General features: G+C 35.0%; 1 protein-coding gene across 2 annotated transcripts in view; it reads left to right on the forward strand.

Annotated features, from left to right (window-relative positions):
- MNAT1 (MNAT1 component of CDK activating kinase) overlaps positions 1 to 27,693 on the forward strand; it is a 231,720-nt gene that overhangs the window by 114,061 nt on the left and 89,966 nt on the right. The window contains exon 7 of one of the 2 annotated variants that reach the window (XM_035260659.3): positions 19,050 to 25,289. The exons of the other annotated variant lie outside the window; for it this stretch is intronic. Coding sequence (XP_035116550.1) covers positions 19,050 to 19,148 — 99 coding nt within the window. The 3' untranslated portion in view covers positions 19,149 to 25,289. Of the gene's footprint in view, positions 1 to 19,049; positions 25,290 to 27,693 lie in introns of those variants that run through there. 2 annotated transcript variants of the gene reach the window in all.

Genomic DNA, 27,693 nt, shown 5'->3' on the forward strand with positions numbered 1-27,693 from the left:
AGATTTTGGGCTGAGTTGATGGGGTCTTGTAAATATATAATCATGTCGTCTGCAAATAGAGACAATTTGATGTCCTCCTTTCCTATTTGAATACCCTTTATTTCTTTTTCTTGCCTGATTGCTCTAGCTAGAACTTCCAATACTATATTGAACATGAGTGGTGAGAGCGGGATCCTTGTCTACTGCCAGATTCCAAAGGGAATGCTTCCAGTTTTTGCCCATTCAGTATGATATTGGCTGTGGGTTTGCTGTAAATAGCTTTTATAATTTTGAGATACGTTCCATCAATACCTAGTTTATTGAGAGTTTTTAGCATAAAGTGCTGTTCAGTTTTGTCGAAGACCTTCTCTGCATCAGTTGAGATAATCATGCGGTTTTTGTTTTTGGTTCTGTTTATGTGGTGAATTATGTTTATAGACTTGTGTATGTTGAGTTCTGTAAATGTCAATTATTTTTGCTTGGTCCATTTCTGAGTTCAAGTCCTGGATATCCTTGTTAATTTTCTGTCTCATTGATCTGTCTGATATTGACAGTGGAGTGTTAGTCTCCCACTATTACTGTGTGGGAGTCTAAGTCTCTTTGTAGGTTGTTAAGAACTTTCTTTATGTATCTGGGTGCTCCTGTATTGAGTGCATATATATTTAGGATCATTAGCTCTTCTTGTTGTATTGATCCTTTACCATTATGTAATGACCATCTTTGTCTCTTTCGATCTTTGTTGCTTTGAAGTCTATTTTATCAAAGATGAGAATTGCAACTCCTGCTTTTTTTTGCTGTCCATATTCTTGGTAAATCTTCCTCCATCCCTTTATTTTGAGCCTTTGTGTATCCTTGCATGTGAGATGAGTTTCCTGGATACAGCACACCAATGGGTTTTGACTTTTTATCCAATTTGCCAGTCTCTGTCTTTTGATTGGGGCATTTAGCCCATTTGCATTTAAGATTAATATTGTTTTGTGTGAATTTGATCCTGCCATTATGATGCTAGCTGGTTGTTTTTGCCCATTAGTTGATGCCATTTCCTCATTGTGTCGATGGTCTTTACCATTTGGTCTGTTTTTGAAGTGGCTGGTACTAATTGTTCCTTTCTATGTTTAGTGCTTCTTTCCGGAGCTCTTGTAAGGCAGGCCTGGTGGTGATGAAATCTCTGTGCAATTGCTTGTTTGTAAAGGATTTTATTTCTCCTTCACTTACGAAGCTTAGTTTGGCTGGATATGAAATTCTAGGTTGACAGTTCTTTTCTTTAAGGATGTTGAATATTGGTCTCCACTCTCTTCTGGCTTGTAGGGTTTCTGCTGAGAGATCCGCTGTAAGTCTGATGGGCTTCCCTTTGTGGGTAACCCAACCTTTTTTCTGGCTGCCCTTAGCATTTTTTCCTTCATTTCAACCCTGTTGAATCTGACAATTATGTGCCTTGGGGTTGCTTTCCTTGAGGAATATCTTTGTGATGTTCTCTGTATTTCCTAAACTTGAATATTGGCCTACCTTGCTAGGTTGGGGAAGTTGTCCTGGATAATATCCTGAAGAGTGTTTTCTAGCTTGGATTCATTTTGTCTGTCACATTCAGGTACACCTATCAAATGTAGATTAGGTCTTTTCACATAATCCCATATTTCTTGGAGGCTTTGTTCATTCCTTTTTACTCTTTTTTCTCTGATCTTGCCTTCTCATTTTGTTGCATTGAATTCATCTTTAGTCTCTGATATCATTTCTTCTGCTTGGTCAATTTGGCTATTGAAACTTGTGTATGCTTTGTGAAGTTTTTCAGCTCTATCACTTCATTTATATTCCTCTCTAAGCTGTTTATTCTCATTAGCATTTTGTCAAACCTTTTTTCAAGGTTCTTACTTTCTTCGCATTGGGTTGGAACATGTTCTTTTAGCTCAGAGAAGTTTGTTATTACCCACCTTCTGAAGCCTGTTTCTATTAATTCATCAGACTCATTCTTCATCCAGCCTTGTTCCCTTGCTGGTCAGGAGTTGTGATCCCTTTAAGGAGGAGAGACATTCTGGTTTTGGGTGTTTTCATCCTTTTGCGCTGGTTTCTTCCCATCTTTGTGGATTTATCTACCTGTGGTCTTTGTAGTTGGTAACTTTCAAATGGGGTCTCTGAGTGGATGTCCTGTTTGTTGATGATGATGTTATTTCTTTCTGTTTCTTAGTTTTCCTTCTAAGAGTCAGGCCCCTCTGATGTAGGACTGCTGAGGTCCACTCCAGGCCCTGCTTACCAGGGGATCACCTGCAGTGGCCTCTGCATTTTTACTGGGAACTGCAATCCAAAGCTGTTCCTATTTGGTCATCTTGGATCTGGTCCCACCAGTTTTTTCTCAAACAATTATTGTAGTATAATTTACATACAATAAAATCCACTCATATTAAGCATATGATTTAATTATTTTGGTAATATTAAAGAAATGTGCAACCATAATCTTGTTTTAGAATATTTTATCACCTGCAGAAGATCCCTTGTGACAGTTGATCATTAATGCTGCTTTCACCCCCAGCCCTAGGCAACCACTTCTCTACTTTCTGTTTCTGTGTAATTGTCTTTTTCAACATTTTCTATAAATGGAATAATATAATATGCAGTCTTTCGAGTCTAGCTTCTTTGACTTAGTGTAATATTTTTGTCCTTCATCCTTGTTATAGTATGGCTTTGTTTGACTTTAGGATCAGAATAATATTGACCCCATAGTGTACTTTGGAAAAGATTCCCTTGTCCACTATTTTCTGGAAGAGTTTCTGAAGGTTTGGTATTATTTCTTCTTGAACTATTTGATGGAATTTACCAGTGAACCATCTGGTTTTGTCTTTTATTAATGAGAGGATTTCCTTTTGATAAATATTGAATCATAGTCATTAAGACTAGGTAAAACATACCATAGTATATTTAGTATTTGCATTGTGAAATGTATTATTCTTTTTAAGAGTGTATGTCTCTAAGTGTTCAACTCTGTACTGCGTCATTGTCAAGTACATTCTGGGCTAGAGTTCCCCATTGGTTATCTAATTTTGCTGCCTTATTCTTGTAGAAGTGTTACTCTGAGCAATAGCCAGGCACCTGAAAGAAAGAAAGTGAGGGCCAGCCACGGTGGCTTAGGCCTGTAATCCCAGCACTTTGGGAGGCCGAGGCAGGTGGATCAGGAGGTCGAGAGATTGAGAACATCCAGGCCAACATGGTGAAACCCTGTCTCTACTAAAAAATACAAAAATTAGCTGGGCCTGGTGGCACACACCCATAGTCCCAGCTACTCGGGAGGCTGAGGCAGGAGAATTGCTTGAACCTAGGAGGCAGAGGTTGCAGTCAGCTGAGATCTGGCCACTGCACTCCAGCATGGTGCCTGGTGACAGAGCGAAACTCTGTCTCAAAAAGAAAAAGAAAGTGAGTGGGACCCAAAAAAAGGGACAAAAACAGATGGTAAGGCAATAAAATGAGAAGTTTTTTAAACGGTGTTTGTTTTGGATAGTTTTCTTGTTGAGCACATGGAAATACTTTGCACATTTAAGAATTACTGACTTACATGCCATTTCAGAGAAACAGCAAATCATTCTTGTAATATAAACACAATTACATATTTCTCTGCTGTAATTTTTTATTTCTGGGGCTTACTTTTCCATAAGATACAATATAGTTCCTTCTTTCAGATTATAGTTTGACAATATATTTGGAGGATTATAAATTTAAATTGCATGGAAATGAAATAAATGACAGACATTCAAAGTTTCTGAGTACTCATAGTCTTATTGAGTTATATTCTGCACTAAAGAGGAATGTTACTGATGTGAATGGACTTTTTAGTATACACCTAAAGTCAGTATAATGAAGTGTTTGGAACTGCTTGTGGTCCTAGATTTCTAATATGTCTTTTACTATGCTAATAAGATGTTAAGACTGAAGAGCATTTTATAGTATTCAGTGAACTTGCTTGTAAATATGCACTGTGAATGTTATTCATCCCCTTCTTTTTTACAGATATGATCACTAAGCACAGGTAGGCAGTGGAAATCACAGTGAGAGTATATGGCTGTAGATTTTATAATGTTTTTCCATTGTACCACCAGCAAGGAATTTGATACAGAAAATAATGTTAGATCCTGAACAAATAAGTTTTTCTTTGGTAGGAGGTCCTATATTACTGTTGTATATATTTACTTTTTTTTTTTTTCTTTTAATGGGGTCTCACTCTGTCACTGAGGCTGGAGTGCAATAGTGGGATCTCAGTTCACTGCAATGTCCCCCTCCCAGGCTCAAGCTATTCTCTTGCCTCAGCTTCCTGAGTGGCCAGGATTATAGGCACTTACCACCATGCCAGGCTAGTGTGTGTATTTTTAGTAGAGTTGAGTTTCACCCTTTTGGCCATACTGGTATCAAACTCCTGACGTCAGGTGATGCACTTGCCTCAGCCTCCCAAAGTGCTGGAATTACAGGCATGGGCCACGGCACCTGGCCTTATTTAGTTTCTTGAATGAGGATTATTGATATGATATGGCTGTGTAAAATAGTTTTTTTATTTCTGTATTACTGATTTTCATTTTAGAAATTAGCTCCATAAATGTAATTACATGCTTCTGATGCACAGCCTTTTATCCCTGAATTGGTAAATAACACATACTTTTTCATTGCTCTTATGCATTTTGCACAGTTTATCCTTGAATTGGTAAATAACACATACTTTTTCATTGCTCTTATGCATTCTAGCAAAGTTCCACTGTTTATCAAAGATGTTCAAGCTTTTTTCCATGTTCTGCATAATGGCAACATGTGCTTTTCCACCAGGAGCATTTGAGTTGAGAATGAGAAGTAATGGGGAGTAATTGTAGCCTCCTGTTACTATGTTTAATGGCACAACCAAGAGACTTTTTTTTCTTGCCTCTATACTGCTATAGGCAGGATAGCATTTTGGTAGGGATTGGGCTTTAATGTTTGAGAGCTTCAGATTCTGGCTCTGTGAGTTAATGCTTATGGGACTTGTGCAAATAACATTATTCATGATTGCCATATACCTTACAATGTATTATTTGTGAGAATAAGATAATATAATGAAACACTCAAAGGAGATTCTTTGAACAGTCGTTTTAGATGTTGTCAAATGTGAAGGTTAGTTCCTCCACAGATAACATAGTAGATTAAAAAAAAAAAAAAAACGAAACCAACAACAGCAACAAAAGGAAGAGAGTGATTAGGAGACTAGCTCCAAATATAAGATAAATCTTAAATCTGGATGTAGAGTCTGCCAAAATTTTAAGCTGTCTAAAAACAAAGGGAAAATGATCTGTTTTAAGCTATGAATAGAGTAATCAGAAATAATGACTGTGTCTGGTAAGATGTATTAATGACTTTTTTTAAGTCATTAAAGGATTACTTAAAGGATAATTGCATTTTACAGATAACAGGGAACCTAAAAATAACTTCATTCTTTTTTGGGTTCATACTTTATGGGAATTTCTATTAAGCAGATGTCATCTGGTGAATACATGAAAAAACAAACATTGGTCTGGTCATTACGTAGAATTACTAGGAGCAGTAAATAAGAATGCAAAGTAAGTCGAAACCTTGGATGAACTCATCCAAATTAAGAAACAATCTGGTGATTTCTTGATGAATATTCTACAGTTAAAGAAGCTGCTAAAATATTTATAAATTTGTACTTCTTTTTACTATCAGTGATTAATGTCAGTGCATTTTTCTTAGCAAGGATGCACAGACATACCTGATTTTCTTGTGCTTTGCTTTATTGTGCTCCATAGATACTGCATTTTTAAACAAATCGAAGGCATCTGGCAACCCTGTATTGGGCAAGTTTATCATTACCATTTTTCCAACAGCATGTGCTCACTTTGTGTCTCTGTGTCACATTTTGGTAATTCTCACAATATTTCAAAATTTCAAATTATTATTAATGTTTTTATTTTACTTTAAGTTCTGGGATACATGTGTAAAACGTGCAGGTTTGTTAAATAGGTATACATGTGCCATGGTGCTTTGCTGCACCTATCAACCTGTCATCTAGGATTTAAGCCCCGCATGCATTAGATATTTGTCCTAATACTCCCCTTCCCGTTGCCCCCACCCACTAACAGGCCCTGGTGTGTGATGTTCTTTTCCTTGTGTCCATGTTTTCACTGTTTAACTCCCATGTATGAGTGAGAACATGTGTTGTTTGGTTTTCTGATCCTGTGGTAGTTTGCTGAGAATGATGGCTTCCAGCTTCATTCATGGCTCTGCAAAATACATGAACTCATTCTTTTTTGTGGCTGCATAGTATTCCATGTATATGTGCCACATTTTCTTTATCCAGTCTATCATTGATGGACATTTGGTTGGTTCTAAGTATTTGATACTGTAAATAGTGCTGCAGTAAACATACATGTGCATGTGTCTTTATAGTAGATTGATTTCTAATCCTTTGGGTATATACCAAGTAATGGGATTGCTGGGTCAAATGGTATTTCTGGTTCTACATCCTTGAGGAATCGCCACACCATCTTCCACAATGTTTGACCTAATTTTCACTCCCACCAACAGTGTAAAAGTGTTTCTGTTTCTCCACATCCTCTCCAGCATCTGTTGTTTCCTGACTTTTTAATGATTGCCATTCTAACTGGCATGAGATGGTATCTCATTGTGGTTTTGATTTGCATTTCTCTAATGACCAGTGATAATGAGCTGTTTTTCATGTTTGTTGGCTGCATAAATGTCTTTTGAGAAGTGTCTTTTCATATCCGTCACCCACTTTTTGATTTTTTTTAATACGAATTTGTTTAATTTCCTTGTAGATTCTGGATATTAGCCATTTGTCAAATGGGTAGCTTGCAAAAATTTTCTCCCATTCTATGGGTGGCCTGTTCACTCTGTTGATAGTTTCTTTTGCTGTGCAGAGTTCTTTAGTTTGACTAGATCCCATTTGTCAGTTTTGGCTTTTGTTGCCATTGCTTTTGGTATTTTAGTCATGAAGCCTTTGCCTATGCCTATGTCATGAATGGTTCACCTAGGTTTTCTTCTATGGTTTTTAGGATTTTAGGTTTTACATCTTTAATCTCTCTTGAATTAATTTTTGTATAAGGTGTAAGGAAGTAGTCCAGTTCCTGTTTTCCACATACGACTAGCCAGTTTTCCCAGCACCATTTATTAAATAAGGAATCCTTTCTCCATTGCTTGTTTTTGTCATGTTTGTCAAAGATCAGATGGTTGTACATATGTGGTGTTATTTCTGAGGTTTCTGTTATGTTCCATTGGTCTATATATCTGTTTTGGTACAGCACCATACTGTAGCATTGTAGTATAGTTTGAAGTCCGGTAGCTTGATGCCTTCGGCTTTGTTCTTTTTGCTTAGGATTGTCTTGGCTATATGGGCTCTTTCTTTGGCTCCATATGAAATTTAAAGTAGTTTTTTCTAATTCTGCAAAGAAAGTCACTGGTAGCTCGATAGGAATAGCATTGAACCCATAAATTACTTTGGGCAGTGTGGTCATTTTCATGATATTGATTCCTCCTATCCATGAACATGAAATATTTTTCCATTTCTTTGTGTCCTCTCCTATTGCCTTGAGCAGTGATTTGTGGTTCTCCTTGAAGAGGTCCTTCACATCCCTTTTAAGTTGCATTCCTCTATATTTTATTCTTTTTGTAGCAATTGTGAATGGGAGTTCACTCATGATTTGGCTCTCTGCTTGTCTATTGTTGGTATATAGGAATGCCTGTGATTTTTGCATGTTGATTTTGTATCCTGAGACTTTGCTGAAATTGCTTATCAGCTTAAGGAGTTTTTGGGCTGAGAGGATGGAGTCTTCTAGATATACAATCATGTCATCTGCAAACAGAGACAATTTGACTTCCTCTCTTCCTATTTGAATATCCTTTATTTCTTTCTCTTGCTTGATTGCCCTGGCCAGAACTTCCAATATGATATTAAATAGGAGTGGTGAGAGAGGGTGTTCTTGTCTTATGCCAGTTTTCAAAGGGAATGCTTCCAGCTTTTACCCATTCTCTGTGATACTGGCTATAGGTTTGTCATAAATAGCTCTTCTTACTTTGTGATATGTTCCATCTTTACCTAGTTTATTGAGAGTTTTTAGCATGAAGTGATATTGAATTTTATTGAAGGCCTTTTCTGCATCTATTAAGATAATCATATAGTTATTGTCATTGGTTCTATTTATGTGATGGATTACATTTATTGATTTGCATATGAGTTGAACCAGACTTGTACCCCAGGGATGAAGCTGACTTGATCGTGGTAGATAAACTTTTTGATGTGCTGTGGGATTTAGTTTGCCTGTATATTAGTGAGGATTTTGGCATCAATGTTTCTCAGGGATACTGGCTTGAAATTTTCTTTTTTTTTGTTGTGTCTTTGCCAGGTTTTGATATCAGGATGATGCTGGCCTCATAAAATGAGTTAAGGAGGAGTCCCTCTTTTTCTATTGTTTGGAATAGTTTTAGAAGGAATGGTGTCAGCACCTCTTTGTACCTCTGGAAGAATTTGGCTGTGAATAAGTCTGGTCTTGGGCTTTTTTGGTTGGTAGGCTATTAATTACTGCCTCCATTTCAGAACTTGTTATTGGTCTATTCAGGGATTTCACTTCTTCCTGGTTTAGTCTTGGGAGGGTGTATGTGTCCAGAAATGTATCCATTTCTTCTAGATTTTCTAGTTTATTTGCATAGAGGTATTTATATTGTTATCTGATAGTAGTTTGAATTCAATGGTATCAGTGGTGATATCCCCTTTACATTTTTTATTTTGTCTATTTGATTCTTCTCTCTTCTTTATTAGTCTAGCTAGTGGTCTATTTTCTTAATCTTTTAAAAAATCCAATTCCTGGATTCATTGTTTTTTTTTTCTTTTTCTTTTTTTTTTTTTTTGGACGGGTTTTTTGTGTGTCTGTCTCCTTCAGTTTTGCTCTGATCTTAGTTATTTTTTGTCTTCTGCTAACTTTTGAATTTGTTTGCTCTTGCTTCTCTAGTTCTTTTAATTGTGATGTTCGGGTGTCGATTTTAGATCTTTCCTACTTTCTCCTGTGGACATTTTGTACTGCAAATTTCTCTCTAAGCAGTGCTTCAGCTGTGTCCCAGAGATTCTGGTATATTTTGTCTTTGTTCTCATTGGTTTCAAAGAACTTCTTTATTTTTGCCTTAATCTCGTTATTTACCCAGTAGTAATTCAGGAGCAGGTTGTTCAGTTTCCATGTAGTTATGCAGTTTTGAGTGAGTTTCTTAATCCTGAATTCTAATTTGATTGCATTGTGGTCTGAGAGACTGTTATGATTTCCCTTCTTTTGCATTTGCTGAGTAGTGTTTTACTTCCAATTATGTGGTTGATTTTAGACTAAGTGCTATGTGGCACTGAGAAGAATGTATATTCTATCTTGAGGCAGAGAGTTCTGTAGATGTCTATTAGGTCCGCTTGGGCAGAGCTTAGTTCAAGTCCTGAATATCCTTGTTAATTTTCATTGTTGTTGATCTGTCTAATATTGACAGTGGAGGGCATTCAAGTCTCCTACTGTTATTGTGTGGGAGTCAAAGTCTCTTTGTAGATCTCTAAGAACTTGCTTTATGAATCTGAGTGCTCCTGTATTGGGTGCATATATATTTAGGATAGTTAGATCTTCTTGTTGTATCGATCCCTTTTTTTTTTGGTCTCTGTTGGTTTAAAGTCTGTTCTATCGAGACTAGGATGTCAATCCCTGCTTTTTTTTTTTTTCTTTCCATTTGCTTGGTAAATATTCCTTTGTTCTTTTATTTTAAGCCTATGTGTGTCTTTGCATGTGAGATGGGTCTCCTGAATATAGCATACTGATGGGTCTTGACTTTTTCCAATTTGCCAGTCTGTGTCTTTTAACTGGGGAATTTAACTCATTTACATTTGACGCTAATATTGTTATGTGTGAATTTAATTCTGACATCATGATGCTAGCTGGTTATTTTGCACATTAGTTCATGCAGTTTCTTCATATTGTCATTGGTCTTTATATGTTATTGTGTTTTTGCAGTGAATAGTACTGGTTTTTCCTTTTCTTCAGGAGCTTTTGTAAGGTAGGCCTGGTTGTGACAAAATCCCTCTGCATTTGCTCCTCTGGAAAGGATTTTATTTCTCTTTCATGTATGAAGCTTAGTTTGGCTGGATATGAAATTCTGGGTTGAAAATTCTTTTTTTAATGAATGTTGAGGCTGGGCAAAGTGGCTCATGCCTGTAATCTCATCACTTTGGGAGACCGAGATGGGCGGATCACCTGAGGTCAGGTGTTTGAGACCAGCTTGGCCAACATGGAGAAACCCTGTCTCTACTAAAAATACAAAACTTAGTTGTGCATGGTTGCACATGCCTGTAATCCCAGCTACTTGGTAGGCTGAGGCAGGAGATTCACTTGAACCTGGGAGGTGGAGGTTGCAGTGAGCTGAGATTGTGTTACTGGACTCCTGTGTGGACAACAAGAGTGAGACTGTGTCTCAAAAAAATTAAAATAAAATAAAGCTTTATCCCAGAGTGGCATTAGCCTGATGCTCCCCGGAGCTCTCCTGTATGAGTTGTCTGTTGACCTCTGTTTGGAGGTATCTTCTAGTCAGGAGACACAGGTGTCAGGGTCCCACTTGAGGAGGCCTTAGTAGAGCTGTTGCGCTGTTCTGATAGAATTCCTCTTGTCAGAATCAGCTGCTTACTTCAGAGTTGGCAGCCAGGAATGATTAAATCTGTGCCCACAGCCACCCCTTCCCCCAGATACTCTGTCCCAGAGAGAGGGGCATTTTGTCTGTAAGCCCCTGACTGGGCCTGTTACCTCTCCTTTAGATATGCAGTCTGGCCACAGCTATTTTGCTGTGCTGTGGTGAGTTCTGCCCAGTTCAGATCTCCCAGCCTCCTTAACACTGTCAGGGAAAACCGGCTACTAAATCCTCAGTAATGGCGGACACCCCTTCACCCACCAAGCTCGATTGTCCCAGGTCGACTTCAGACTTCTGTGCTGGCAGCGAGAATTTCAAGCCAGTGATTCTTAGCTTGCTGGGCTGTATGGGAGAGGGATCCGTTGAGGGAGACCACTGGCTCTCTGGCTTTAGCTCCCTTCCATGGGAGTGTACGGTTCTGTCTCGGTGGGGATCCAGGCACCACTGGGGTATGAAAAAAACCTCCTGCAACTAGACCAGTGTCTGCCCAAACAGCTGCCCAGTTTTGTGCTTGAAACCCAGGGCTCTGGTGGTGTAGGCACACAAGGGAATATCCTCATCTGCAGATTACAAAAACATTGGGAAAAACATAGTATCTGGACTGGATAGCACAGTCCCTCACAGCTTCCCTTGTCTGGGGGAAGGAGATCCCCCAGCTCCTTGCACTTCCCAGGTGAAGTGATGCCCCACCCTTGCTCTGCTCACTCTCTGTGGATTGGACCCACTGCCTAACCAGTCCCAATGAGATGAACTGGGTACCTCAGTTGGAAATGTAGAAATCACCTGCCTTCTGCATTTGTCTCACTGGGAGTTGCAGGACTGGAGCTGTTTCTGTTTGGCTATCTCGGCCCCTCCCTCCAACTTTTTAATTATATCTGTTGTGCTGAAATATGATCAGTGATCTTTGATGTTACTGTTGTGATTGTTTTGGGGTGCCAGGATCCACATGCATGTAAGATTGAAAACTTTATTGATAACTGTTGTGTGTGTTCTGCTTTGCCAATTGCCCCATCTCTTATCTCTTCCCATCTCCTCGGGCGTCCCTATTCTCTTAGACACAATATTTAAAACAGGCCAGTTTACAGCCCTACAATGTCCCCTTAAGTGTTCAAGTGGAGCAAACAGTCACGTATGTCTGAGTTTAAGTCAAAAGCTAGAAATGATTACCCATTCTAAGGAAGGCATGTGAAAAGCCAAGATAGGCCAAAAGCTAGGCTTCTTGTACTGGACACTGAGACAAGTTGTGAATGCAAAGGAAAAGTTAAAAGTGGTACTCCAAAGGAAACATTCTTGGAGGAAATTAAAAGTGCTGCTCTAGTGAACACATGAATGATAAGAAAATGAAAGAGCCTTTTATTGTTTATATGGAGAAAGTTTCAGTGGTCTGGGTAAAATAACAAACCAGTCACAACATATTCACTTAAGCCAAAGTCTAATCCAGGTCCTAATCCCTAACTCTCTTCAGTCCTATGAAGACTGAGAGAGATGAAGAAACTGCAGAAGAAAAGTCTGCAGCTAGCAGAGGTTAATTCATGGAATTTAAGGAAAGATGCCATTTCTATAACATAAAAGTGCAAGGTAAAGCAGCAATGCTGATATGGAAGCTTCAGCAAGTTATCCGTAAGAACTACCTAAAATATTGATGAGGGTGGCTACCCTGAACAACAGATTTTTCAACATGGATTAAACATTCTTCTATTGAAAGAAGCTGCCATCTAAGATTTTTATAGCTAGAGAGAAGAAGTCAGTGCCTGGTTTCAAAGTTTCAAAAGGCAAGGCTGACCCTCTTTTTAGGGGCTAATGCAGCTGGTGACTTGAAGTTGAAGCCAGTGTTCATCTGCCATTTTGAAAGTCCTACGGTCTTTAAGAATTTTGCTAAATTTACTCCACCTGTGCTCTAAAATGGGAGCAACCAAGTCTAGATGACAGCACATTTGTTGACAGCATGGTTTTCTGAATATTTGAAGCCCAGTGTTGAACCTGCTGCTCACAAAAGATTTATTTCAAAATATTACTGTTCATTAACAATGCCTCTGGTCACTCAGGAGCTCTGACTGAGATGTACAAGGAGATGAATGTTGTTTTCAAGACGTCAACATTAACTAGTTGATATTTTGGAAGTTTCGGAATAAGTTAATTCCAACCACTATGGGGTTGAGCAGTTCAAGACTTTAGTAGAAGAGGTAACTGCAGATGTGGTAGAAACAGCAAAAGAACTAGAATTAGCAGCAGAGCCTGATGGGGTAACCGAATTGGTGCAATCTTATGAGAAAATTTGAATGGATGAAGAGTTGCTTCCTAGAGATAAGCAAATAAAGTGGTTTCTTGAGATAGAATCTACTCATGGTAAAGATGCTGTGATCATTTTAAAAATTACAACAGAAGGTTTAGAATACTACGTAAACTTAGTTGATAAAGCAGTGGTAGTATTTGAGAGAAGTGACTCCAATTTTGAAAGAAATTCTCTAGGTAAAATGCTATCAAACAGCATCATATGCTACAGAGAAATCTTTCATGAAAGGAAGAGTAAATCAATGTGGCAAACTTCATTGTTGTGTCATTTTAAAAAGTTGCCACAGCTACTCCAGTCTTCAGTAACCACCACCCTGATTAGTCAGCAGCCATCAACATCCAGGCAAGACCTTCCACCAGCAAAAGGATACAGTTTGCTGAAGGTTCAAATGGTTGTTAACATTTTTTAGTAATAATATATTTTTACATTAAGATATGTGCACTATTCTTTTAGACATAATGCTATTGCACACTTACTAGACTACAGTAGAGTATAAACAACTTTTACATGCACTAGGAAATTAACAAAAAATGTGTGTGACTCACTTTTTGGCAAGGGTCTGCAACTGAACCTACAATATCTTTGAAGTATGCCCATATCTGCCTTTTGTAAGAATTGTGTATCCTAGAAAGTCTTAAGGGACAAGGAATCTGTAGAGAAGTAAAGTTCTGGTAAAGCTTTTGTGAGATTAATACTGTGTTTGTGTGTGCATTAATAGATATGTTGAATTTTGTACTTGTCACATATATTTCATCTGTCATTCATGTAAGGTGTATATTTCAGTGGATTTATTTGGAGACCCACGCTTATCTCTTACCTATTTTGGTACTATGGCCTATGTTGGTAGGTTGTGAGATGCCTAGTCATAGATAAGAATATTGGCATGGGGATTTAAAAATTCAGTGGTTAGTAGAATTGGAGATGATTCTTAATATTCTGTCTGCTTCTGAAATTCCCTGAATTTCATTATTTATAAACATTCAAATTACTCAGGGTTTCTGTGCCTTTCCCAGTCCTCATGGAATTCCTCATGCTACTCTAATTTGAGTCATTGTGAAACATGTTAGTGACTTCTGAGAATCAGATTTTTACATTGCAAAGTATGAAGATGAAAATATTTGGCCCAGATAATCTCTGTTGACACTTACTAAAAATTCAAAAATATTAATCAAGTTAAAAAATGAGAAGTGAATGATTCTTAGCTCATTTCTTTAAAGACTCTACTCTTTTATATTTTGTTCAAGAAAAAAAGTTTCACAATTTTTTTTAAGCAGTCGTATAATCAGAACCAGAAGTCTGCTAAGGAAAATTATGCAGTTCAATTTCTTTCCTCTTAACACGTTACTGGTATCAGGAAGTTTTGATTGCGGTATATGTAGGTTGGTGACTTAAGATCAGGGATCACTATTAAAACTCATAGTAGGTTTGAGTGGAGTGTTTTCAATTAAGAGCATATTGATACAGTGTTACGGGAACATATAATGCCTGAGAAATGTGCTAAGTGTTGGGTAAGAATGCAAAAGACAAAATGAGAAAAAGCTCTAATTTAAGAAATTTTAAATTTTTGCCCAAAGCTAGGCTCACCTTTAAGAAAGAGAAAGTAAACTTTGTTTTTCTCTCTTGAGTTATTCCCAAGGCCTGAGACTAAATTTATGATAATTAATATGTTTTATATATTGTCAGTCTTAAACTGTAGCATCATATATAACATTGTTTCTGCAGGAAGATGCCTTGAGTCTGTATGCCTTGAGTTCTAACTTACAGACGTTTGAAAGTTAGTGATTTTATCTTGTAATGTTAAATATATAGTCTGTAGAGATGTGCAAAATATTCCCTCTCTTCCAGCTTCTCTTCCTGATGATGATTATGTGAAGTAATAATAGTGGGTAGCATTTTGTAGACACTTGATTCTTTTATATCCTTTAAATATATTTATTTAATCATTTAAAAGTGAAACTGAGGCTTTTTTTGAAAAAGTTGTTTTTGCTCAAGGTAGGGCTAGAATTTGACTTCTCAGAACTCTAAAGCCCCATGCTTTTAACATTGTATTAGTCTAATGGCACATTTAATATGGGGAGTCATCTGGGGTGGTAGTATATATGTTGTGTTCTTGCTGGAGAGAAGCTATATAGATGGGAAAGCTGTTGTGGTATGAAGAAACAAAATAAATACAGAATAAGATTGTTCTTTAAGTTATTTGGAGGTTAACCTGTAGTTGTCTCATGACTTCACCAAGAGTAGTTGGTTGTTATGGAAATCTAGTATGTTTCAAAATGAGTTAGAGGCTTTAGGCATTTAAAAAATACCACCAGTGTTGACATAATGTGAAAACATAGTGTAGGATCAGGTCTTGAGATCTTTTTTTTTTTACATATTTAATGCATATTTTGTGGATACTGTAAATTTTTATGTTGTCTTATGTACTGTAGATTAATATGATGAATATAGTTGGCTAGTAATTTCCTACATGCTAATTTATATCTATTTAAAGATAAAACACATAAAATATAATTGTTTTTTTCTAAAAGGTTGTATGTTTCAAGAAAAAATGTTTTCTGTTTTAGTAATAAACGTAAAAATGTTCAAACTCATGAACATTTGCATGCATTCACTGGATAGAGAGAAATAGTATTAAGGATATAAATTATTTAAAATATTTTCCTTAGAACTGGAACAATGAGGTTATCTTGTTTAAAATATTAAAGTTGAAAGAAAGAAATTTATTTGTTAAAGGAAGACAGAGCATATTTGGCACTATGTATGAACATGCCGTTTTGCTCACTGTGGAGCTCTTAATGCCTAAAATGGTGCAATTGTTTTTTCTTTTTTAACCATTAAAAAAATCAGTTTAATATTGAATCATTTAAAAAAAATCTTTGTGAAAAGGTCTATAGGCATCTTAAAAATTGTCTGTATACTTGCTATTAATGAAAAAAATTAGAAGAATTTCAAGCAAGGAAATATTCACCTGAATCAACATATTTTAGTATCCTTAATATTGAGCAATTAGCTGATAAGCTAGTTTGAACCTGACTTGCAGGATAGACTGCTTTTGAGGTTGTATTTGTTTCTTTGTTTTCAACAAGGCAAGTGTTGGTGCTAGATCAATTAGCAAATCTTGAAGAATTAATTTAAATGGTGCAGTAATTCCTGTTATTAGAGATATTTCTTAGAACTCATGAAATTCCTCCCTCCCACACAGTATCAGCTCTGTTGAATTGAGAAAGTTGCCTGGCAGCAGTCTTGTATATCAGCGTTAAGTTCAAAGTTGTTAGAACGGGAACAGTTTTTAAAATGCTGTGGGAGTGCCTGAATTATAATTGAACTTTGAAATTAAAAAGAAAACACAAGACAGTATAAAAATAAAGGCCTATAAGAGTGTTGTAGCAAGTTGGGTTTTTGTAACCAGTTTTTTTAAGTACAGATCTTTGAAGGCAGGTTTTAAATAATTATTTTATTACATTGCTGTTGCTAAAGACAGCAAGGCAGGTAATTATCCTCAGATCTGAAGATTAAAAGTCTTATTATTTTAAAATAAATATTAAGAAAGGAGAGTAATTTTTACAACTGTTAGCACATATGCTTTGTGTACTAGCTTTTTCCTAATGTAAAATGAATCTGAATATGCCATATGATTGGTGACAAATAAAAAACTCTTTGTGCAATTAAGAGAAAATCTGTTTATTTAAGAGCTCTCAAAGGTTGTAAAAGATTATACTTGGCTGTATGTGAAGGATAAATGTTGTGAAATAATGCCCCTTAGTTCCCCTTTTATAATAAATCTCAGCTGTGTGTTTAGCACAAGGGCTCAGTGCCAAAAAGAACAGGTTCAACTTGTCCGTGAGGATTTGCACCACAGTAAAGTGCACAACTGCTTTTGTAGAGGTCATTGTGGAGGTCACAGATATGTACAGTTGAATGAAAGCAACTTTAAAAACATGGTAGATGATAGAGTTACTTGAGATTCAAAAATCAATGTTAACTTAAAACATAAAAAGTTGGAAAATCATAAAAAACCTTCAAATATATTTTTCTCTTTATCTACATATGTTAATATGTTTTAAAATGGATTAAAAATAATTTCTTTGGCATCAGAATATTTTATAAGTGGCCAGATTTGGAATCATTGACTATTTTAATACTGTTAAATTCTGAACAGTGTTCAGATAATGAAGGTAGGATATGATAGTGGAACAACAAAGTACACAGGGATATATGTGTGATGGGAGTAAAGGCAGGGGAGTGTGAATGATTTTAATAAAAATGTGGGTATAATCTGGAAAGTATCTCCACAAGTCATATTTATCCTGAGTTTATGATTCAAAGGTTCGAAATTTAACAACAAAGAAAATGCAGTCTTATATAGTATTATTCTTTTTCCTAAATATCTCAGAAATGCTTTTATGTATTTATGGTAAATAGAAATAAATGAGAAACAGAATGTAGAGAGGCTGTAAGACCCTAGGACTCCAGCCAGTGCTTTGAGTTTCACATCTGAAAAGATGTAACTAAGAAGACGCAGAGCTTACCTGGGTTTATATTTTATCTAGAGTTGTATTTCATGACTCTTTTTTTTCTTCTTTACTCTTTGGTGACTATTTTTTAGTCACCAAAATGGTTATCATAGACAAATGATAGGCAACCACTGGTTTTAGTATAGGGATTAATTACTAATCTTTAGAATGTGCTTCAGCAAATGCAGCTGATTGGCAGTAGCACCTGTCTCAACAACTGGCAGAATGTTATGGTACTTTAATCAAGTAGTTTTCAGAAGGGCTTCAAAGCTGTGTTACTAAACCCTCTCCTATGAGCTGCTTTTTTTGTCCTCTAGGCATTATTTTACTAAATGTACCTTTCTATTAATTAATTAGTGAAAGGAAGGCTATAAAATTTTAGTTTTTTTAGTTTTAAAAAACTAACACAAATGATGTGATAGTCTGTGTATTCTTGTATTTGTGGGCCCACCACTATGCTCACTGATAACATACATATGTTCTCAGATGAAAAATTTATAAAGGATTGTGATTTCTCTGTATTGTTTTTTATAGTTCATATCATAAAACATCTCTCTTAATTATGAAGAGTGATCTGTTAAAGTACAGTAAACTGATTTAAAGGATTGATTAGTATAGTTAACTTTCTAGAAAGGTAATTTACTTCTGCATTGCTAGGTATTACTCGTTAGTTGAAATAGTCTTTTAGTAAACTGGTTCATATTTCAAAGAATGTGCAATTTACATTGACTCACAGACAAGCCATCAATTTTATATTGTTTGAAGAAAATATTATTTTTGCTTGTTATAAACACAAGTCAACTTCTAAGTGAGTTTCTAACAAGGTTGAAGCACATATCTCAGTAGAGATGAAATTTGCCTTCATCTGAATGTGTTATGGAAAAGTTGAGTGTAAATATTTTCAAAGAATAAATTGATACACTTTAATGAACTAGAGTGTCTTTTATTTAAAAAGTGCTTATATACTAATATTTTTAAACAAATGAGCATATTTAATAATGTTTAATAAATTAATTTTTATAAATATATATTGTTAAATGCTTGAAAATAGGGACAGTTATGGTGGTATACTTTCTGTTACATCTTCACAGTGCCTAACATCCACCAAATGTTTAATACATAAATTTTCATATTTTAGTCTTATAATAGAAAAGTGTTTGGTGGATTTTAGCGGCATAGGGTTTAAAATATGGGTAGGTTACTTGGTCTTGGAGAGCTTCCTTTTGTTTTTCCTGTAAAACAAGTAAAACACCTCAAATGTGTATGTAATGCCTAACACAGTGCTTGGTGCATAGTATATGTACAGCAAATATTCCTGTATCATTTTAGTGGAATTGCACTATTAGTAATCGCATTCCATATCTGCCAGACTTTAATAAAAGACAATTTATGTGAAATTTCAGGTAAGAAGAGTATCAAGTCAGTATCTTAAATATTCTGTTCTTTTCTACATTTTAGGTTCTGGATTTAATTGCCTGGTGGTTTTATGAATGTGATGATGGTGTTGGTGCTTGTGTGTATGTGTGGTTTGGGGAAGTTAGATTGGGATGGTTAGAGTATTTAAAGTGTTCGTTGTTTTTTTTTAGGACAGAAGAAAGTTAAATTCAGTGACAGTCTGGCTTCGGTCTTCACTTATTTTCTACAATGGGAATGGCAAAACAACTACCTTTTTTCTTGTTAAATGACTTCAAATAGAACAAGAAGATTTGTTGTGTAGGTTTTTTTGGAGATAGGGTAGATGATTAGAGGGATCATTTAAAAACATTTCTTCATTCATGAAACAAATATTCCTGTTATACCAACTACTGTACTAGGCACAGAGGAGTCAAATCTAAATAAAATATAGTCTTTTAAATTATTCAGTCTCTATAATGGTATAAAGATACTTCCATCTTTTCAATGAAAAATATTTCTGCTTTAAAAGACTACTAATCTTACATGATATTTTTTGTTTTGCTTATGCAATAGTAGTAGTATTTGTAGATAATTTTATATTAAGCCATTTTTATATTTTGTTACATTAGGAAATTTAGACATGTATAAGTTGTTATTGTTGGTTAAAGTTCACATAGTGTCAAGATAGGAATTCTTTGAATTTTTTTTGAAATTAGTAAAAGAAAATGAGCTTCAATGCTATATGCCTGAAAGATTTTAGAGAAAATGTCTTGTAGATACTGCTTTTTAAAAAATTAATGTAGACTCTTAAAGGAGGCAGGTTTTGTCTAATCAGATAGTCTTGTTGATGTTTTTCTTTTCTGATCTTTATATGGAAACAGATATGGTTTGCTGGATACTGTGTCCTCTTGGCAACAAATGGTAGTTTGGTAATAAGACAAACATCAGAGAAAATAATACTTTTCAACATTGTATCACATTTATCAGTGCCCAAGGAAAAAACAAGTCCTGTAACAATAAAAACAAACAAAATATACAAAATATTTCTCTCGTATGCTGCTTTTCCTTTAAGCTACTAACATATCTCCCTATTTTCGTTTGTCTTATAATTTAATGAAAATAATGTTTACTTAGTGTTTCTTCTTCCTCTCATTCTCTCTTTGTATTCTGGCTTCTATTTTCACTACTGTACCGAAGCTACTCTGAGTATTGAAATTCCCTTTACTAGGAATGCTCTTTCTTCCTGTCCATTTCAGGGCTGTTTCAGCCTTCAGAGGTTCTGCCAAATGCCCTTTCTTCCATGAACTCAACTGAATGAAAATTCAAATGCTTGACATATTCAGTAGAATTATATGTACATTTAATTTGCTTGAATGCAACTAAAGTTGAAAACAACACCAAACCAGGGATAAAAATAGCAAAATGCCTCTCTTCTCCCCAGTAAAGAAATTTTTTGAAATGTCATAGATACCAAATGCAAGCCACCTACTTTAGTGATCTGTTCCAATGTTAGAGGAAAATCTAGCCGAGTTGGATTTATATAAAGAGATTAAAATATGCATAGAACAATGTATATATACTTTATAGGCAATTTGAGGGATTTTTGAGGGGTTATTTTGACCTTTTTTTTTTTTTTTTTTTTTTGCCTTAATCTGACTTTAGAACTGAATCCCTATGCGCTTCACAATATAGCTGTGTGTGAACTTAAGTCAGTCACATAATTTAGGACCCTTCTAGGTAACACTTTGATCTTTCTTAGGTATTTCAGATGTGGAATTAACTGAGGGATAATGACTAGCTTAGTTCCTTTCCTACTTTTATTTTTGCATTTTTTAGAGAGGGAGTAAAATTTGTATGAATGCAATTATAGTCAAAACAGGTTAAAGCAGAGAGAGACAATGCTGTTCCTTTTATATTTTGTGTTCTCCTGTAGTTTGAGACTCATGCCTTTCTCAAAAGTAATTGCATGTGACCACAAATATATTGTTACAGTTAGTGTCTATAAGAGCCTTGTTAGTTCTAAGCCAATCCAAAGAATTTATAGGAATGCTTATTAAATATCCAGAGTTTACTTGTAATTATATATTATTTGAGAAGCTTTAATGATACTGATCTTTTACTAATGATCTTTTAATGGAAGATATCATTTCCTGATTTTTTTCCAACCTTTTCATTTAAAAATTTGTTACTATTCATTTTTGAACTTCTTAAGGAAAAATTCATATTGATGTTATGAGAATTCTAAATTTAGAGTTGAAATATTAAATGACATTTTTCTGTGTGGAACACTAATTAGTATATGTTTTAAGAAGATTACAAATGAATTGGCTAACAAATCTTTGAAGTAATTTCACTGTCGTAAACAGATTTTGATGAGTTTCCAGGGCCAATTTGCTGGAAAACTTTTCAGAGACTTGGCTTGCCAAGTGAAGATGTATTTAGAACCATTTTATTTCTAATGATAAGCAAGAAACTTAGGCCCTTAGCTAGATAGTTATAGAAATTCATCTTTGATGTTTTCAAGCATATCATATGTATTTGAGTAGAACTGAACATTGCCGAAGAGCTAAAAAAATATGGTGGTGTGTCTACAGAATGAAACCACTTTTTTATTTTGAAGAAGCCTGTTTTAGAAGAATTTTTTTTGTGAAATTGTTAATCTAACTATTAAGTACTACATTTTAAAAGACAGAGTGCTCATAAAGGCTGATTAGTGCAAGTAAGTCATCATTAGGATGCTTAAAGAGCCAACCATGATTTTTTTTTTTACTGTTACATTCTGCTTATTCCCAAACATACATTGGGAAAACGAATATAGTCTGATGATTCTAATAGAGTTGGGAATGCAGGTTCAGTCTTGTGCATTTTTGCTCCTGGTTGTTTCTCTAGTATATATAGAATCAAATGATTTTACATTAAATTTGAAGGAAATTTTATTTTTGTGATACATTGTGAGTCAGTGGCTTATTTCCACTTAGTGGTCATGAAATGATAGCAAGTTAGACCTACTGTTTCAGTCTCCTCACTTACACCCCTCCCTGCCATTCCCCATTGCAGATGGTGAAAATGAAACTTACAGAACTAAATTTTGCACCTCAGTTCATTCTAGTTTAGAAACAGTACCAGGAGAAGTACCTAGTTACCCCTTAACATAGAGGCCCTGTTCTTCATTTGTCTTTTTACTGTTTACTTTACATTTTGAAAGAAATTAGAGAAAGTCATTTCTGTGGGGGAAAATGAATTATGCTTACCATGAAATTACATGCTACCAGGAAGTTATTACCATGCAGCTGCTGCAGTGATGACAGGCTGACATCACCCTAGAGTGACCAGAACAGCATAGTATACAAATCTCTCTGCTAGCTTCTAAAATAAATTGAAAACAACTGATTACCAAAGAAATGTTACTCTGAATGAGCAGCTTGTAGACAGTGCTAGATATATTCTTTAAATACTCTATTCCATTACAGAAATATGTGTGGTCACACACATACAAACACACACACCACACACTATTAAAAATATATTCACATTCATATACACATGTAGAAATAGACATATCCATGTGTATATAGATACATACATGACACACGTGTCCACACATATTTAAATTATTAGAACATTACCAAAATAGAAATAGTCATTCAGAATTACTTCAACGGATTTTCTCAAAGGCTTCCTGGAGATATTTTCCTTGGAAATAGTCACTGGAATTATGATAATTTAAAACTACCAGAATGAAATATTCTGGTTTCTGATTCTATCTAGCAAGGTAACATGTTCTATAGAATTGGATGAATTTAACATGTGAGCAGATTCAGTTCATGTAAACAACCACCACCATCGTTTTTTGGTGTGATTAAATGACCCTAAGAAATAAAAGGGGACTGCACGATCTCATTGTAATGTGATTTACTAGGCTATAAGCTCCCTGAGGGGAGGGGCTTGTATGTGTTTGGTTCCCTGATGTTCTTTTCAGTTCTTGGCATATAGTAGATGGTTAATATTTGTTGTATTAATGGATGATGAATGACACAGAATAAGCACAATGTTTTATCTGAAATTTTGTTAAAATAAGTGCTAAGATGGCTAGAAAACACACTCCCAGCCCAGGATGAAAAGCATCCACTGACTGTAATAAATAAATGAAAAGAAAAAACAAAAGTCTAGGTAGAGATTTATTTTTTGTGTACTCTCATAGTACACAAGACTATGTAATTAACAAAATTCCAATTGTTTACACTTAGAGCATTCTTAAATTTGTAGCATTTTGAACCCTGATTATCTTACAGTTGCATTGGTGTTCATACTATTACATCACATGACAGCTTTTTTTATTGTTATATTTTTATATTCATTAATTCAACAAGATACTGAGCAGCTCTTTGGTGCCAAGCACCATGCTGTAAAGCATGACTGTGAGCATAGGGCCTTACAGTCTAATGGCAGACAGATTCAAAACAGACAATTATACAGAGTTTAACAGGCTTACAGGGCTTATTGGCAAATACTTTGAAGATGACGATAGCTTGGTGGATAAATGTCATTAAACAAGATAGATCAATTAAAAGAGTTGTGAATTTAAAATTGTGTAAAAGGATTTGCAGAATCATTTAACCTATCAGCCTAAATTGCCAGCACTTTGTAATTGCAACCTTTCTATGGTACTTAACAGAAAACCATATACTGATTGGTATGGATTTTCATGTTTAGTATTTTTATTGCTTATTTCAACAGTTGATATACTAATTATTTTTACTGCCATTATTTTTGTTAAATAATAATGTATTTTCTTTAATAGTGTTATTCTAAATGGTTTGTTGCATTCAAAATGTGTGTGTGTATATTTTAACATAGTGTGTATTTAAAGTTAGCATAAAAGATATTCTTTGCTCTTCCTGTATTTGGTGAGAAAGCATAATGATAATATTTGTAGTGTATTGATCATCTAACAGACACATCTATAAACTATTTTTTGTAGTAGCTTTTAAACTTTCTAAGAAAAGTTAAATAAAACATTTTAAATTATTAGAAAACAGCCATGTAGAACTACCTGTGTCAGCATTTGCATTGTTCTTCAAATGTTCCTATGTTTTTCTGTAGGGAAATGAGCTGAATTTTAGAAAACCTTTTTTCTCATAAGCTTATATTAAGTTTTTTGACTAGCAAATGTTGGAAATATAGTGTAGGTCTCTAAGTTATATTTTAGAGGAGAAACAGATTCCATTTTGTTACAGTGTAGGGGAATAAAAACAAATAAGGTATACTGCTGAATGTATAGTTTGCATGCATTTCACCCAGAGTGTGGGTATTACCTAAAGTTGCATAGTTTTCTGTGGTTGTTCTCACTACATTTTTACTTTTAAAGCCTCATTTCTTTATCAATAATATGATAACAGTAACAAAAACAGAAAGGGCCTTAGTTTTGTGTCATACTTTTGAAAGTCAACAAAACGAACTTGAATTACTTAATGTTATTTTTCAAGACTCAATGCTAAGACCTCACTCTATATATATTCTCCACTCCCATTTTCTTATTCTTGTGATCTTGCCCATCATTTTGATGCTAATGATAGTGAAATTTCTTTTGAGTGTATTTTATATTTCTAGCTGCCTTTACTGAACATTTCTACTTGGATATTTTACAGGCAGTAATGTTGAATGATTTAAACTATCATTTTAAATTCTTTATATTTAACAGTTTTATTGAGATATAATTTACTTACCATAAGAATTACTCATTTTAAGGGCCGGTGCGGTGGCTCAAGACTGTAATCCCAGCACTTTGGGAGGCCGAGGCGGGTGGATCACGAGGTCAAGAGATCGAGACCATCCTGGTCACCATGGTGAAACCCCGTCTCTACTAAAAATATAAAAAAGTAGCTGGGCATGGTGGCGCATGCCTGTAATCCCAGCTACTCAGGAGGCTGAGGCAGGAGAATTGTCTGAACCCAGGAGGCGGAGGTTGCGGTGAGCCGAGATCAGCCATTGCACTCCAGCCTGGGTAACAAGAGCAAAACTCCGTCTCAAAAAAAAAAAAAAAAAAAAAAAATTACTCATTTTAAATATAGAATTCATTGATTTTTAGTAAATTTATAGAATTTTATAGCCATTTCAGTAATCCAATTTTAGAATGTTTTCATTACTTCAAAAAGGTCTCTGATACTCATTTGCAGTCACAATACATTAACACTTCTAGCCCACAGCAATTGTTAATCTACTTTCTGTTTCTGTAATTCTCCCCTTTCTGAACATTTCCTATAAAAATCCTGTAATATATTAGTCCTTTGCATCTGGCTTCTTTTAGCATAATGTTTCTGAGGTTCATTCACGTTGTAGCATGTATCAATATTTCATTCATTTTCATTCTTGAATAGTAATAAAATTCAGCATATTGTGTGAATGCTCAAGAAATAAATGTATATTCATACTATATGAATGTACCACATTTTATTTATCCATTCACAATTGGTGGACATTTAGATTGTTTCCACTAGCTGCTATTAATAGCTGCTATGAGCATTCATATACAAGTCTTTTTGTGGTTATATCTTTTCATTTCTCCTGGGTAGATACTTTTAAGTAGAATTGCTAAGTCATGAAGTAAATTTACTTGTAGCTTTAAGAAAAACTGCTGAACTAATTTTCAAAGTGGCTGCATATTGTATACTCTCATATGCAATGTCCATGGGTTCTAGTTTCTCCACATCTTCACTAACACTTTTTATTGTCTGTACTTTTGATTATTGTCATTCAAGTGAGTATGTGTTTAGTGTGCATTTTCTGAATACTAATGATGTTGAGCATCTTTTCATGGGCTTATGAACCATCTGGTCTTTTAAAATATTTTGCCTACTTTTAATTGGGTTATTTTGTTTTTTTATTAGTCACTTCTAAGAACTTTTTTTTTTGAGATGGAGTTTTGCTCTTGTCACTCAGGATGGAGTGTGATGGCACAATTGTGGCTCAGTGCAACTTCTACTTCCTGGGTTCAAGTGATTCTTCTGCCTCAGCCTCCCAAGTAGCATTTCTGAGATTATAGACGCCAGCCACCAGGCCTGGCTAATTTTTGTATTTTTAGTAGAGACTGGGTTTCACCATGTCGGCCAGGCTGGTCTTGAACTCCTGACCTCAAGTGATCAACCTGTCTCGGCCTCCCAAAGTGCTGAATTACAGTCATGAGCCACCGCGCCTGGCCCCTAAGAATTCTTTACAGGTGGTATTCTGAATTTCATCAAATTATAAAATATGCGACTTGCAAGTATTTTCTTCTGGTCTGCATTTTATCTTTTTAAAATTTTCTCTTTGTATTAATACATTTTGCATTGCTATAAAGGAATAACCAAGACTGGAAAGAGGTTTATTTGGCTCATGGTTCTGCAGGCTGTATGAGGAAGTTTTACTCATGGTAGATGGCATAGAGGGAACAGGCACACATGGCAAGAAAGGAAGCAAGAGAGAGAAGGAGGTACCTCTTAACAATCAGCTCTCATGTGAACTAATAGAGAATTTCTTATTACGGACGGAAGGGCACCAAATCATTCATGAGGGATCCACTCCCATGACCCAAACACCTCCCACTAGGCCTCACCTTCAACACGAGGATTACATCTCAACGTGAGATTTGGAAGGGACATGCATCCATTCTACATCACTCTTCAACCTTTCCCTTTCCTAGTTTTCCTGTTTCTGTTAATCAGCTCTCTCTGTTTTTCACATTTTGCTTTCCACCTCAGCTATACGAGATTGCTACCAATTCTTGCAGTTTTAATTATAATTATTATTCTTTTTTTATCTTCCCCTCCATTATTACTCAAATCTAAACCATATTACTTCAACCTTAATCACTAAAATAGCTACAGACTTGACATACTTGATTCTAGGCTCTTCGTTCTTTGGTGCTATTATATTTCTCTTTGCAATAAATATATAGCTATTTTTCTTTCAAAACTAACAAAGATTCCATGATCTATTTTAAACATTTTATAATGAAAAATTTTAGAAATAGCAAAGTTGGAAAATAATACAATGAATACTCACATGTCTAATACCTAGATTCAGCAATCTGCAATATTTTTGTCTATTATATATATATCTATGTAATGTAATAACAAATATATGTTACAAAATATATACATATAATATTTTGGTATTACATTATATATATATCTAGATAATATAATACCAAAATATTGCAGATATATATATAGTACCAAAGTATTACAGACTACTGTATTTTTAGGTATTTTTAAAATATATGTATTTTTTCCCTGAACCAGTTTAAAGTAAATTGCAATTTCCATGAAATTTTACTTTTAAATTCTTCAACCAGCATCTCTCACTGACCTGTTCCTGCAGAGGACATTTGCATACATAACCATAATGCCATAATCGCACCAAACAATTAACAGAAATTCTCTAATATAACTTAATACCCAGTCTATATTCAGATATCCCCATTTGTTGCCAAAATATTTCATAGCTGTTTTTTCCCTTCCAAATTAGTACTCAGTCAGTCTTAATTCTTTTAATCTAGAATGGCTCCCATCCCACTCTATACTTTGTCATCTTTGTTGTTGTTGTTTCTCATGACTTTGACTTGTTGAAGAAACCAGGCCACTTGTCTTGTAGTATGTTTTTTTTAAGTTTTTTCTCTGTGATATTGTTCAATAACAGTTTTTTTATAGCTGTAAATATATAACCATTTTGGATGATTCAGAAAATAGTGCAACAAAGATAAATAATTTCATCACCTAGGGAGAGTTTTTCTTTAGGTTTTTTTTTGTTCTTTTGCAGATTTACTTTATTTTATTATATTTTATTTGAGATGAGGTC

Source organism: Callithrix jacchus, chromosome 8 (genome assembly GCF_049354715.1).
Source record: "Callithrix jacchus isolate 240 chromosome 8, calJac240_pri, whole genome shotgun sequence".
Classification (NCBI taxonomy): Eukaryota; Metazoa; Chordata; class Mammalia; order Primates; family Cebidae; genus Callithrix; species Callithrix jacchus.